This window comes from Crinia signifera, chromosome 4 (assembly GCF_055691185.1).
Source record: "Crinia signifera chromosome 4, ASM5569118v1, whole genome shotgun sequence".
In the NCBI taxonomy this organism is placed as follows: Eukaryota; Metazoa; Chordata; class Amphibia; order Anura; family Myobatrachidae; genus Crinia; species Crinia signifera.
In genome coordinates, this window is record NC_139220.1 from 302,261,995 (window position 1) to 302,276,804 (window position 14,810).

A 14,810-nucleotide genomic window follows, 5' to 3' on the forward strand; every position below is an offset into this window, starting at 1 on the left:
GTTATAGCTATTTAGAACCCCGCTTCTTAACAACATAAGCTACTGGTGTGTCGGGGGGAAATAAACCGCTTCGTAAACGATAATCATCAAGGGCATTGTTTCTTAAATCAACCAGTAAATAACCGTATGGAGGCTCCGTAGCGGACTCATAGGCTTCAAGAAAAAAACGATATTTTGATGGGTACATTTGTCTAGCCAGAATGCTAACCTGCATTTTATCCCTGGGGTTTTTAAACAGGACCATATATTTTGTGTTTAAATGTATAGTCCTGCTCTTTCTACCTTGACAAAATATGTTTTGCACAAGGTACATGACACTGAGATTACGATGGTGCACATACTTTGTGAACGCTTTCTCAACCTCAGAATTATTACTCGCTGCATCCATCAAGTCATCTATCACCGTTAAATTAATCTTATCAGGGGGAAAAAGCTGGTCGTCGCTAAATGACTCGGGCAAACCCTCTATAAAACGCATACCAGGGTGAGCACTCAGAAGTTGGTCATATATCGGTTGCCAACAGGTGTAAAACCAAACAACATTATCAGGTACATGCGTCATATGTGTGGATGCGTGTTGTATTAGCGTTTTCACAAAATAACTTTTCCCCGAATTGGAGGGTCCGGCTAAAATACAGGAGAAGGGGTGTTGAAAACGGATATCCATCTTAATAACCAAATGGTAGGGTTGTAAAATTATCCGTGAGGTTACGTTTAGTGTAAACGCACTTTTGCGTTTTCTGCAGCATACGGGTTTCAATCTGCCAGTACTTTTTCACACGTACTATACCGGGCTGCCTGGTCACAATTTTTTTCTGATCCTCGCCTTTGGGGTTTAAAGGATAATCTAAGACCAGTTCTTTCAGACTGTCAAAGTTAACGTGCTGCTCATTACAAACATTCAACGTTATACCTTTGACCTTGAGGCTCGTCTTGCCGTTGCTTAGTCTATAGCCGTATGACTTGGGGCCGGCTGAAACAAACTCTGTTATATGCGTACCAGATGGTAGTTCGCTGGTCAACTCCCCTAGATAATCGCCTAATGGCGGATTCCAGTCACCGGGCCTGCTGACAAAAATTACAGAATCTGTATCGTGATACAGACATCTATCTTGTAATCTATCCAATAGGTTGTACAACTCGACGCGGGCGTGCGCTGTGGTAAATGCTGCTATAAATATATTTGTTGTTGAAGACCTGGTATAATGGTCTTTGGCGTATTTCCAGTTGACCATAACAGTTTCTGAGTCTATGAAGTCTAAAGCAGACACCTCATAGTGTGGTTGAAAGGCATATTCAAAAAGCTTATCAGGATCTGTCACTAGACAAGTATTGGGCATGTTGCTACGTTGACCAAATTTACCCCATAATGAGTTTAAAAACAATTTAGAAATTTGTCTTTTGGCGGGGTTGACATTTATGTGTTCGTGTCTTAAAGCTATGCCCTCATTTTTTTGATACGCGTCTATGTACTCTTGTTGTTTCACAGAGTCTGTACACCAATCGGGGTAACCAGAAGCCTCCTGTTTATCTCTGAGGTGTGTTTTAATGTAACCTGAAAACAGATCATCAGATCTCTCATCAAAATGCCACACCTCATAGATTTTACACACTTTGTACCCCTTTTCTATAGCAAGATTTATCTCCACTGTGCACCATGTACCGGTTAGGGCGCGGTTTTCTGAGTCATGAACACACGGCTCACACTGTCCAGATTCGGCGCATGTGCGGCACAGCGGAAACATTAACTTACCATTCATTTTAACCGGTAAAACTGGAAAGAAAAGGCCTCGCGGAGGATTAATTTTTAATTTAACAAAACCAAAATACTTTGTGACATCATCAAAGTCCTTATAAATGATGCGTGGGTGACGTATAGGATATGTTTTGGTCTTGTTGACAAATGGGTATAGGCTAGTAAAGTCAAAATAGTGTATTTTTTCATCGCACTCTGTCTTGTGATAAAGTTTTATGGCGTTAGTGCGGCCGCCATAAAGACCATCACGAGGATCCAAGGGGTCAGGGATTTCCAAACCTTTCAGAAAAACCTGAAGCTCCTCATCAGTCTCCCTCATTTTCTTCCACTCACACCCCCACATCTCCCTTATCTGAAATCCACACCGTTTAAGGTATTGTATCCTTAACTGTGTCTTGTGCCGCAGTTGACCGTAGGTTGTTTTAGTCAGATTGTTTTCATCATCGGTTTTGTAACAGTTGTCACAACCGTGATAAAAACACCCCTGGAATTCAAAAGCTGTTGGCACGCCGTTAATCATGGCGTAACCATCCAGACTGTATCTACCGACTTTCTTCTCACCACCTTGTAAAGCGTGTCTTATACTCACACCTTCTTTGTGTTCTATGTACATTAACCACTGTATGGCTGGTGTTGAGTAACGCTTCTGGGTCTTGTGATAGTTATCACCCGGTACAAGAGCCAATGTGTTTGCCTGTAAATATTTACAACGATACATAGCCATACAAACCGACGCTAAAGTCGTCAGTTGGAATGGATCAACGTGACGTTTAACGGCTACATCTTTTTTCTCTGCCGCTATTACAAACTCCTGTTCTGTCATGGCTATAACGGCTGATCTGAAAGCTGCGCACCCTTTTTGCAATATTCTGACATCCTCTTTACAATATCGTATTAATTCTTTTTGAAAATTAAACGCCTTGTGTTTGTTTTTTTCGTACCACTCTGTAACATCAGCGGCCTCCTCAGGCATCATGTGTTGTAGGCCAAAATATTCTATTGAGGGCATGACCCCTATGTAATTTTGGTTATCGGCTGTGTTAAAAAAATGCGGGAAATGACCTTTAACGCCATCAAATCCCATGGCCTTTGGAAATCTGCTCAATTTCATGGGGAGAAAATTGAGAGAGTCTATAAACCTAATCTTCAGATCTTTTATTGTGATACACATTATGTTTCCGCCATTAGAGATGAGGGATACTGTATACCGTTCTTTGATGATCTTGTTCAATACAAAATACGAATCATACCGCCCAGCGTTATGGGCTATGAATGTGTAATGCGCAAATTTTGGTTTCATGAACGTCTTTACAAAATCATCGATACAAGCTTTGCCCTTAAACTCCCAGGATTTCTCACCCATTAATGTGATAGCGTAACAGTAGTTTGGTATATGTATACCTGTCTCCTGCATGCATTCGAAATCAAAAAATATGTATTTGGTGGTGGGTTCTTCCGCTTTGATGGGCTGTATGTAACACAAATGATCCGCAAACCCATCAACATATGCCTTGCAAGTAGAACACTTTAGCCCCTGACACTCATGAGACCTGCGACGGTAGAGACAACACCTGTCGCAATAAACATGTTCAAGACAGGATATTTTGCGATCTAAAGCTAAGGATTTGTGCTCCTCTAAACATTCACGCGATCTGCAAAACACCCTACAAACCGAACATCTTAATGCGGAAGCCCCATCATCAGCGCACGCTTGTCTGTGACAAGCCTTACAAAAGAAAAGACAATCGTGGCTATTTTTGCGCTCATAAGTTCGATTACATAAGGAACAGAAATATCTCGATCCGAGAAATGCGCAGATATTAATCAGGCCATAATAGTGTGAATCGTGATATAATACATACAGGGTATCACCGTAGCGCGATTCTGAAGAATAGTAATGCCAAGAACGATTATTATGATATAATATTGTAATTTTTGTTTTTAAGTGTTTTTCAAAAACAACAACGTCGCTAAAGCTGACTGCTTTATCGATCGGTAGGTTCAAATCCTTATGAATTTGAAGCGCCCGATCGTGTATTTCAGCGTCTGTGGCATTACCTTTATCCAGAAGTTTGCAGATCGATGCCGCAAAGCACAAATAATTGTGCGTATTGTTGAAATCATACAGGTGTCTTCTGCGCCTTTCTATAATTAAGCTGTATGGAATGCGTCTAAGGCCGCGACCAGTTAGGGCCCCACCCGCTCTATTTCTAAAAACAGTGATCACAAACCTTAAACCCGTGCCTAATAAGAATTCAGCGTTACTTTGAAGAGTGTTTGTAATTTGATTCAAGAAACTGACAGCGTCTAATGATTCTTGCGGCTTTCGGTGTGAGTAGATGGCGTTGTGTAAACCACCCCCCTCCAATCTTAACTGTACACGATCATTAGGGTCAACACCAACCATGAATTCATCAATCATAACCTGTATAGCGTTGTGTACGGCTTCAACACCCTCTGCAAATGATGTAACTCTTTCCAAATTAACAAATTGAAAATGATTATGATACTCAATAGCTCTGAAATTAGGATGGTGTCGCTCATACCTGTTAACAGCTTCTAAGTACACATCTCGCCGACCTTCACCATTACCGGGTGGCGCACCCCCATCTATGTCATTATGCATGGGCGTTGCGGGGTGTTCAACATTGTCAGGTGACGCAGCGTCACCCGGTAATGGTTGGTCCGGTGATTTGTCAGCCTGTGCACCTGGGGTTGGGGTTGTGCATCGCCCCCTGTGTTGTTTACGCTTTCTCAGCCTGTATATGCATTTTAAAGCCTGTTTTATTTTCGAACGGCGAAATAAGTGTGAGATTTTGCACGGTACATTTGCTTTAATTCTTGGGGCTTTTTTACACACATGTAAATTACGTTTCAACCCATAACCCACCATGCCTAGTCACGGATCCGTTTCAATTATCTCGGCAAAATGATACATGTTCGCTTTAATAAAATCCCTAGTCCTCACGGTCTCTGATATATGATTTGATGTTACATTCATGTACATTTCTACAAGTTCTTTAATGATCTCTGGCTTCTTTTTTGAACCATAAAGCTCATCTTTTATACGGTTCAACATGGTATTGACATTTCTACGCATGTACCCTATATGCTCACGCATCCTCCCCATGACCGCGTAGTATTGTATTTCCGCATCTTGTCCTAATTGTTCCACATTCTGAACCCCATCAACTATGTCTGTCGATACCACGGTCGGCGGGGCATCCGCACCGCCCGATGCGGTTGCCTCGCCGACCGTGGTAAAAACACTGGGTAGTTTTGTGTAATCATCACCCATTACTTTATCAGGGATTCCGGCTACAGATGTTACAGCCTCATCATCATTCTGTGGTGTATCTGAGACTGACTCTTCACTAGGGGTGATAAAAAATGTTTGCCCATTTAAGTCCTCATCATTAGCGGATAATGTAGCTGCAGGCGTGTTACTGACCACGCTTTGCGTTTCTGCAGTATGATGTTCCTGCGTGTCTGAAATTACGATGACATCATCATCCGTCAGCGGCGTGTATTTCTCTCTTGACAGTCGTAAAGTTTTACGAGTCTTCACAGTCTTTGTATTACCGGCAATGTCAATGTCGGATTCAGTAGGTGTTGCAGGTGTTGTAAATGCGTGCGGGTAATCCACATTACTCACGGTTGGCACTGTTTGTAATGCAATTCTTTTTCTCACGGGCCTACCTTCCGAATATTTCAATCTTCTTTTAAGGTCTGATAAATCGGCCTTGTTTTCTTGACCGACTCGACTTTTTGTAATTCTCCGCTTGCTTGGCTTGAAATCGTCGCGCTCGGTGGCCATGATCTCGGCCCTTGATACATCTTCTTGAAGTTGTGGGTCGATCACCGTTTTAGCTGATTCACCCCCATCCATTTCAGCATTGAGTGGTTGAGCAACCCCGGCCGCTGCTATCATTTTTGCGAATCGTCGCGGATCCGCTGTAAATAAAAAATAACAACGTTTTAGTTACACATTCGCGGACACTAAGACAACCGCTTTATAACACCTTCAGACCCGCCTCCCAAAACACCCACCCCATCCATGTCGGTTTGCATCTACACAGTCTGTTTAACACCTGTGGTTTCCATTTGTAAAGAACAATGATGAACGCGGTCCTATATAAGAAACTAAATAAATAAACATTACATTACACACCTGAATATTTGCCAGATCTTTCCATCGGCGTGGTTCCTACTGTAATAAAAATCACACCGTTTTAGTTACACATACGCGGCCACAAAGACAGTCGCTTTATAACAACTTCAGACCTCCCAACCCCCACCTTCCTTGTCGGTTTTCATCTACACAGTCTGTTTAATACCTGTGGTTTCCATTTGTAAAGAACAGTGGTAAATGTTGTGCTATATAAGAAACCAAATAAATAAACATACCCGGGTATTTGTCAAAGGTTTGCGCCGGCATGGTTCCTTTAAACAACGACCAGAAAGCTTGATCGCTGATCTGGGTTCTTTTTGCTCCTTTAGCCAATGCGCTGTTGGGTTGTTTGGCGTTTGATCCAACACTCGATGTCGGTTCTCTGTATCCGGATGGTCCCGCTTCACACGTATCGGCCCTAGGTACCGTAGGTTCATACCGGCTAGCTATGTCATCTGTAATACATATATTATCAATTAACGACACATTCGCCGACTTGAGAAAAAAAAAAAAAAAAAAAAAAAAAAAAAACGTCATTTAAGTCATGATAACAACAACTCCTGTGGACACTATTCATGATTTTGCGACGATATGTAACATTTAACACAAAAACACATTATAAAAACATCACCAGCCAATCGTCAAAATTCACCTTGTATAGCCGGGGTCTGGTATAGCTGTTTATAGTGTTTTGCCGATGGTAAATTCCAGAGATCATCCATTATGTGTTCTGCATCAGATTTCGACATAATCGGCGATACTAACAGAGAACAAATAACACATTAATATCACAGGCTGTATAAAAATGAATATAACAGGATATATATATATATATATATATATATATATATATATATGAGTGAGAACGTGAGAGTTCGCGCGAGATAGCGTGAGAGAGAGAGAGAGAGAGAGAGAGAGAGACATATTTTTGGAAATAATAATATATCACATTTTTTTAACATACATCACATTTTTTTGACGGCTTATGATCACCTACATTTTTGCGATTCGGACAAATCAGAGTATGCTGCGTATGGGTTTTCGAATGTCGTCAGATCCGGACCGACTGTGAAATCCGAACCATATGATCCAACTTCAGATGCGTCATTTGTGACATCTGAAACTGATTTATGGGATTAACAATTTAATAAAAAATAATATATACATAAAAAATAAAATAAAAATTAACACAACAATTTTGTAGAACGAAAAATACAATCAACACGTGTAACATTTATACCAATAGGTTGCTTGTCTTAACAGAACCTGTGAATAATACAACTGAGCCTGGTAATAATAATTAACACCAACAGCGTAACATTTATAACACCTGTCAATAGCCCCTGTGCCTTAACAAATCATGCCCTAGCAACAACATTGTGTCTTTGATCTGTAAACTTACACGTAATTGTCTGCTCATTTGACTGCTGTTGAAAGCTGGGTAACTCTTGAAAGTCTCTGAGACTTATTTTATTTGCATTAATGGTTTTGTATTCCTTTCTCTGTAATAAATAATAATAATAAGTTGAAATAACAATACAATAAGCTATTGTTAAACTATTGTAAATATCATATACACACCTGCATGTTGATGTTTTGTTGATAGCTTAAGTTCAAAGGTGTTTTCTGCAACAACCACTAGATGTCACTGTTGATAATAAAAGATAACACGATAAGTTTCCATAACGAAATTTGCGTGCACAAAATCACATAAAACTATTAACGCTCTCACAAAAACCTGATCTATGAATACATCCTGACATTGTATTCTATAGATCAGCCAATAAAAATTAATTACAGAGGATCCGACAAAGCTGCTACAGAATCACATCATATCACATGTGTAGTCAGCAGACAGCACATACATGGCAGCATTGTGGTGGCCCCAACAGTTTGAGAACCACTGCGCTAATGCAGTTTTTTTTTTTTTTAATTCCACAACATGCTAAACCAGCGTAAGAATCTATACAGCCTATGCCTCGTAATAAATAGCATACAATAACAAACTACATTTTAAGATTTAAAAGCGTGTTAAAACCCTGGCGCTAATTAAAATATATATATTTATATATATATATTTTTTTTTTAAATATATATATATATTTTTTTTTTTTTTTTAAATGGCTATATACACACACACCCACACACACATGTGGTCTGCCATGCTGAGTTTTGTAACTCCACAACATACTAAAACAGCGTAAGACTCTATACAGACTATGCATCGTAATAACTAGCATACAATAACAAGCTACATTTTAAGATTTAAAAGCGTGTTAAAACCCCCACGTAAGACTCTATACAGACTATGTCTCGTAATAACTAGCATACAATAACAAGCTACATTTTAAGATTTAAAAGCGTGTTAAAACCCCCGCGTAAGACTCTATACAGACTATGCATCGTAATAACTAGCATACAATAACAAGCTACATTTTAAGATTTAAAAGCGTGTTAAAACCCCCACGTAAGACTCTATACAGACTATGTCTCGTAATAACTAGCATACAATAACAAGCTACATTTTAAGATTTAAAAGCGTGTTAAAACCCCCCGCGTAAGACTCTATACAGACTATGCATCGTAATAACTAGCATACAATAACAAGCTACATTTTAAGATTTAAAAGCGTGTTAAAACCCCCACGTAAGACTCTATACAGACTATGTCTCGTAATAACTAGCATACAATAACAAGCTACATTTTAAGATTTAAAAGCGTGTTAAAAACCCCCGCGTAAGACTCTATACAGACTATGCCTCGTAATAACTAGCATACAATAACAAGCTACATTTTAAGATTTAAAAGCGTGTTAAAACCCCCACGTAAGACTCTATACAGACTATGTCTCGTAATAACTAGCATACAATAACAAGCTACATTTTAAGATTTAAAAGCGTGTTAAAAACCCCCGCGTAAGACTCTATACAGACTATGCATCGTAATAACTAGCATACAATAACAAGCTACATTTTAAGATTTAAAAGCGTGTTAAAACCCCCACGTAAGACTCTATACAGACTATGTCTCGTAATAACTAGCATACAATAACAAGCTACATTTTAAGATTTAAAAGCTTGTTAAAACCCACCCTGCCAATAAATAAAACATTTTGCTAGGTATATTATAAAATATTAAAACTACGCTATTTAGATATATTGTGTATATATATATATATATATATATATATTTATTTAGAAAATTAAAATAGACTCACCCCTTCTGGAACAAAATCTTCAAGTAATCTCTGAATAGTTTGTGGACAAAAGTTTCAAGGCTCTCAAAATGTGTGGACTGGTTCCTCATGGAGAACAGATATATATACCCAACAGTTAGCACATCTGTGTTGCATTTGTTTCATTTGAATATTCATGAGTTGTGTTCCAAAGGCATAGACAGGCATAACATATATATATATATATATATATATATATATAAAATAACACCAAATTACCCTTGTATAAAAACCCTTATTCTTATTATTAATAAATGACAGATATGGCACCCCATCAACAACATCCTTCAATTTTTAATTTAAAATATATACTACGTTGATGGCACAGCTGTGATTATATATAGAATATTAGTGACGTAGTTGTGGTAGACATTATTATTTTTTTTTTTTTTATTTCTAAAATATATTTTTGATTTAAATAATATAGCATATTATCCATATTTTATTCATCACATAATATAATGATACCATCACATTACACACATATATATATATATATATATATATATATATATATATATACTGTATATAGCTATATATATATATAAGTTAATTCTGTAGTCTCTAGCTCTGTCTGGAACTTGATTGCAACTGCAATACATGGCCACTAGATACCACTCATGCTCTGTTGCAAAGATTTCATGGCCTTTCTTTGTTCTGTCTAACCTAATTAACATCTATTCATGTGAATGAGTTTTCTAAGGGGTATAAATGCTAACACACATCAGCCCTTAGGGTTTTCTAATGATTATAATTGTTACCAGCACTACTACTCTGTCTAAGCTAATTACTCCATACGTGAATGTCTGTGTCTTCAAAGACCATGGAATCCGTTGTTTAAAATAATCCCCCATTTCTCACCGGACTGAATGGATCATGTATCTTTAAATGCATAACAGATGTATGCCCAGACCTCTTTGTTATGCACTCTGATATTTCATTTATTTTAAAAGCAAGACGGACCTTAGATGATGTGGAAGTTATCGTGTGGAATATAACTTTAAATTTCATTTATTTTAAAAGCAAGATGGCCCTTAGATGTTGTGGAATCTATCGTGTGGAATATAACTTTTTATTTTTTATACCCCCATATGGTCAGGATCTTTGTTTGCCGCACTCTCCATGTCTAAGGTATGTTATATTATAAATTTTATTATCAGCGTTGCGAGACATCCTACACAAATCAAATTTGATATAAAACAAGATCTACATTTCTACGAATTATATATCTGTTGTATACCATATTTTTCTAACAACTTTTTTAGCATTATGTTTAGAAATTCTTCCAGCTGGTTAAGATAACATTAAGCGAGCTTTATATATGTGTTATTTCACATAGTCAATATCAGTGTATGAAGTTACAGCCTCAAACCAATTATATTTTAATACGGGGGGTTAATATTATTTATACCACTTTGATATCAAACGTGATACGAGCTATCACACGCTATCACGTTTGATATCAAACTAAATAAAAGAGGGCGTGGACAACCTGTATAAAAGGGGCGTGGACCTGTCAAAACCAATTAGTTTGAAGAAAAAGTGTGCCTTATCTACTCTGGCGCTTTGTGCATGAAGAAACCTCCATGCACATCTTCTGGGACTGCACCTACGCACAGTTGTTGTTGGATGCCCTAGAGACTGAATTCAAGGACTCCGTGCCCAGGAACTGTCTTTCATACCTTTCGGTATTGTATGGACTATTCCCGGGTACCCACACATATGGGGCGACCCAGGAAGCCTGGCGCCTTATAAACTGTGTTAAGGACGCTTTGTGGTTTGCCAGAAATCGTCTCATATTGCGGAGGGAGAGAATGTCCGTTCAGGACTGCCGCAGGCTGGTTCACAGCCTGCTCAGAGACTATTCCATTCAGGATAGCCCTGAGGAGGAAGAGGACTAAACCCCTTTTCTTCTGGTCCTTTCCCCTTGTTTGGACTGTTTTATAAGACTTTGGGACCGTGGCCCCTTCCCCCTCACTTCACAATGTCTGTTGTTTTGTTGATGTCTTCTATTTATTGCCCTCCCCTTATATGTGTCTGTCTGGTCAATAAAGCTTCGGGCATGTGATTCCTCCTCCCTCACCCCCTACCCTCCACACCCATAGTCTTGTATACTGTGGTGTAAATGTTACCGTTAGAATGCATAGTGCATAGTATAGTCTATAGTGTGAGTTTATCTTGTGCTGTATTTTATAATATGTACTATACTGTTTGCATGTGTACTGTGTTTTGGCTGTGCTGCGACACGGTATATGTGTGATATTTGTTATCGTCTGTTTTTTGCATTCTTTATGTACAATAAAGACCTGCTTTTTCAATCAAAAATGAGTAGCTAAATATAAAACGTAAAGAGACGGATTACTATTATCACCGATTAACCCTATCTGACTATGGACCTTATTCTGTTCCATTCGCAAGGTCCGCTTGTTCGCACGGGGACCAATGTTTCTTCTATGCGCATGTGCTTGTTGCGTGCCATCCCAAACAGGCTGCGAATTAATGTAACATCCATCCGCATTCCCTGCGTGCGAAGTTGCCTGGCGAATGGATTTCGAAGCCTTTGCGAATCAATCAGAGTAACCCACTATGTACAGGACAAATAGATCCCTCGCGGTTTCCACGTTAAAAATGTCCCTACAGTAGGGCGATGCAATATCCCCTTCTGCCGGGTATGGACATCAATACTCAACAAATGTTCGTTTGACCTGATGGCAGCAGTAATTGAAGAAGCGAATTAACCAGCATTCACAATAAAATTGCATTATTTGAGACCCTCCACAAGGATACACTAAGCAAAGCAAAGATCCCTCTACCAATTGGATGGAAAAGATCATACAAAAAAAAGCTTATTAACTATAAGAAAAATAAAAAAGCCATAAGGCGCCTAATGAATTATGTTGCTGTTAACCTATAGCATTACTTAACTCTTATGCCTAGAAATAACCGACACAAACACCTTATCTAAAAATAACGACACAGACACCAACTGCGTAAGTTTAAAAAGGTCATAGTTATTTATTGAAGTGGTATGACCCCTATTTGTATAAGGGATGGCAAAGAAAGCACTTAAGACCAGCACTAGTCCCGGGTGTTGCCATGGTAGCGACCGGAGCGCCCCAATCTGACAACACCCCTTCTTGTGGGGTACAGCCCACGCAGTGAGGGACATACTGCCCCATTCTATTGCATGTTGAAGAAGCCTGTGCCCTGGGACCTCAGGGCCCAGACTAGAAATGATTCCAGGGCCCCAAAATTTCTGATGGCAGCCCTGGTAACAGGTGATCATTATGGAATTTGAACAAGAGGTTCAATCACATAGGGCAGTATTCAATGACCAAGTTCTCCGTGCATGGAGAGCGTTTTATTTCGCTCTCCATGCACTCTCCGTGTTCCGGAGGGCTCGCTGCCACTCCTGCTCCCTCTATTCAATGTGGTTAAGACTCGCCGCCACTCGCGGCGAGTCTTAACCCCTGCAGGGAGCAGGGAGCTTTCAGGGAGCCGGAAGCAGCCAGAGAGATTAAAGTCTCCCTGGCTGCTCCAGAGGAATGTGGAGAGGAGGGGGGCTCTCCGGGACCCAGGCAGCACAGCCTGCCCCCCCCCCCCCCTATAGCCAGCGGGGGGACCCAGTATTCACTGCACCCGTTCATGCATACTAACGATCGAGTGCAGTGAATATATGAATATGTAATGAGCGGCTCGAGCGCTCCGGCCCCCTGCTGGCTGCACTGTGTAAATGAATGAAAATAACATGCCCCTTCACAGAAAAAAAAACTGATTTTTTTTACACCAAAATTTCTTAAAAAAACCTTTTAGTTTAAAAGTTCACATTCCAGCTCCCCATCAAAAGATGGAGAATTGCTACACGGAGAGAAACGGAGAAAATCACTTAGAAAGACAGAGAACATTTCACATTGAATAGGGTTGCTCGCTTTTGGAGAGCAAAATGCTCCGTCCAAGGCGAACAAAGCACAAGTTCTCCACAAAACACGGAGAACTTTTCTCATTGAATACTGCCCAGTGTTTAAGTGCACTGGCTCCCTTCGCCCCCAGCCGAAGCATGGGGACTCGCCCGCCTTCCTGGCAAAGGGGGGGGCAATACCGCACAGAGACCACCTGACACCCCACCTGACTGCTGGTCGAGAGCGCCTTCTCGCCTTTTATATCCAGCAAAAATACAAAAGAAATCCAAATTTGGTCCGGTTACGTCAAACCCATCAATTAAAACTTACTGCCGCCTGATTGAGCAAGACATTGCACATGTAAACATTACACCTAAACCAGGAGATTCCAATTTGGCCAAGGCAGAATGGCAGGCTCTCAAATCACTCAGCAGCGATGCTTATTTCTATTAGGCTCGCCGATAAAGGCAGAGGGATCGTAATCCTCAATATGTCCAAGAAGCAGAGAGACAGCGACAGGATTTAGACACCTATTGCGCATTGCCTAGAGATCCTACTGCAGTTTACAAACTGGAAATTGATCGCATATTGGATAACGCCTTCAAAAATCATACATTATTGCAACCACAAAAGAAGGTTTATGTGTTCCATTTTCCCATAACTAAATTACTGTATTTAACACCTCATGCTGCTTTAACACTGCCAAACCTGCTCTGACATTTCTTTAACCGGGTCAGAGCAAGTTTAACCCCATTCACACTGCAGTTTTTGTACCTTTCACATTGCACCCGTTGTGAAAGGTACATGGTAAATAACCAGTAATATACCATGCAGTAGGCAGCACCTAGTAACACTCCCTCCCTCCCCTGGTACATATGCGCATATGAATGAGCCACTCATTACATATGCACATATGTAATGAGCAGGCCCGCTAGTTCCCATTTGCAGCAGGGACCCCAACAATGAAATCACACTCTCCTAATGGATCTGCTTCCTCCGTCTGAGCACAGAACGCGTTGCCCGGATCCCCAGGATTGCTGCCAGGTACCAGGGGAGGGGGGGAGCAGGGGTACCAGGGGAGGGGGTACCAGTGGACTGCAAGGTACCAGGGGAGGGGGTACCAGATGCAAGGTACCAGGAGAGGGGAGGCAGGACAGGTACCAGGGGAGGGGGGAGACCAGTGTCGGATATCGTTTAAGACCCTTTCCCACTGAAAGGGTCTTAAAAAAATGGGTCTTGGGTAGGACACTGCTTTTTACTGCTTTATTCCTGGTATTGTTAAATGGGTAAAGCACCCTTGAGCTTTCCCACTGCAGCTCTACCCATTTAAAAAGGCTAAAAAACCAGCAATGTACCGTTTAAGAGCTGCAGTGGGAAAGGGGTATAAGATACACAAAAATTTGACGCAACCTCCAGGCAGACCCATAATATCTGCCCGGGTTCGTTGTATCAGACTATTTCAGTGTATCTAGACTATTTTTTACGGCCATGTGTCCAGGGAGAAAGCACGTATTTGAAAGATACCAATGCTTTATTGAAAAAAACGGTACTTGTGTATTTTGGCGGCGCCCCCGATGTCCGTCGTACGATGAACGGATCGCATCGTATGCCATGCACCCGATGGCATACGATGCGACGCGATTTTGACCCCCTATACCAGTGGTTCCCAAACTGTGTGCCGTGGCTCCCTGGGGTGCCTCGGAACACTTGCAGGGGTGCCCAGGGTTGGTGATCCAGGACCAATTCAAA

General features: G+C 40.6%; 1 protein-coding gene across 1 annotated transcript; it reads right to left on the reverse strand.

The window, feature by feature from the left end:
* Window positions 1-4,146: 4,146 nt before the first annotated feature.
* LOC146075755 (uncharacterized) lies at window positions 4,147-7,426 on the reverse strand. Its single transcript, XM_083185329.1, has 6 exons — window positions 7,330-7,426; window positions 6,925-7,050; window positions 6,580-6,687; window positions 6,164-6,382; window positions 5,928-5,966; window positions 4,147-5,710 (listed from the first exon to the last, which is right to left on the reverse strand). Exons 3-6 carry the CDS (start codon window positions 6,674-6,676, stop codon window positions 4,656-4,658), a joined length of 1,410 nt encoding a protein of 469 aa, XP_083041455.1. The 5' UTR covers window positions 6,677-6,687; window positions 6,925-7,050; window positions 7,330-7,426; the 3' UTR covers window positions 4,147-4,655.
* Window positions 7,427-14,810: the final 7,384 nt, after the last annotated feature.

Excerpts from the sequence above, each read along its gene's own strand:
- LOC146075755 (XM_083185329.1), bottom strand. The coding sequence starts at position 6,676 with ATGTCGAAATCTGATGCAGAACACATAATGGATGATCTCTGGAATTTA. Across the intron at positions 5,967-6,163 it reads AACCTTTGACAAATACCCGG|TAGGAACCACGCCGATGGAA; the intron begins GTATGTTTATTT and ends TTTTTATTACAG. Across the intron at positions 5,711-5,927 it reads AAGATCTGGCAAATATTCAG|CGGATCCGCGACGATTCGCA; the intron begins GTGTGTAATGTA and ends TTTTATTTACAG.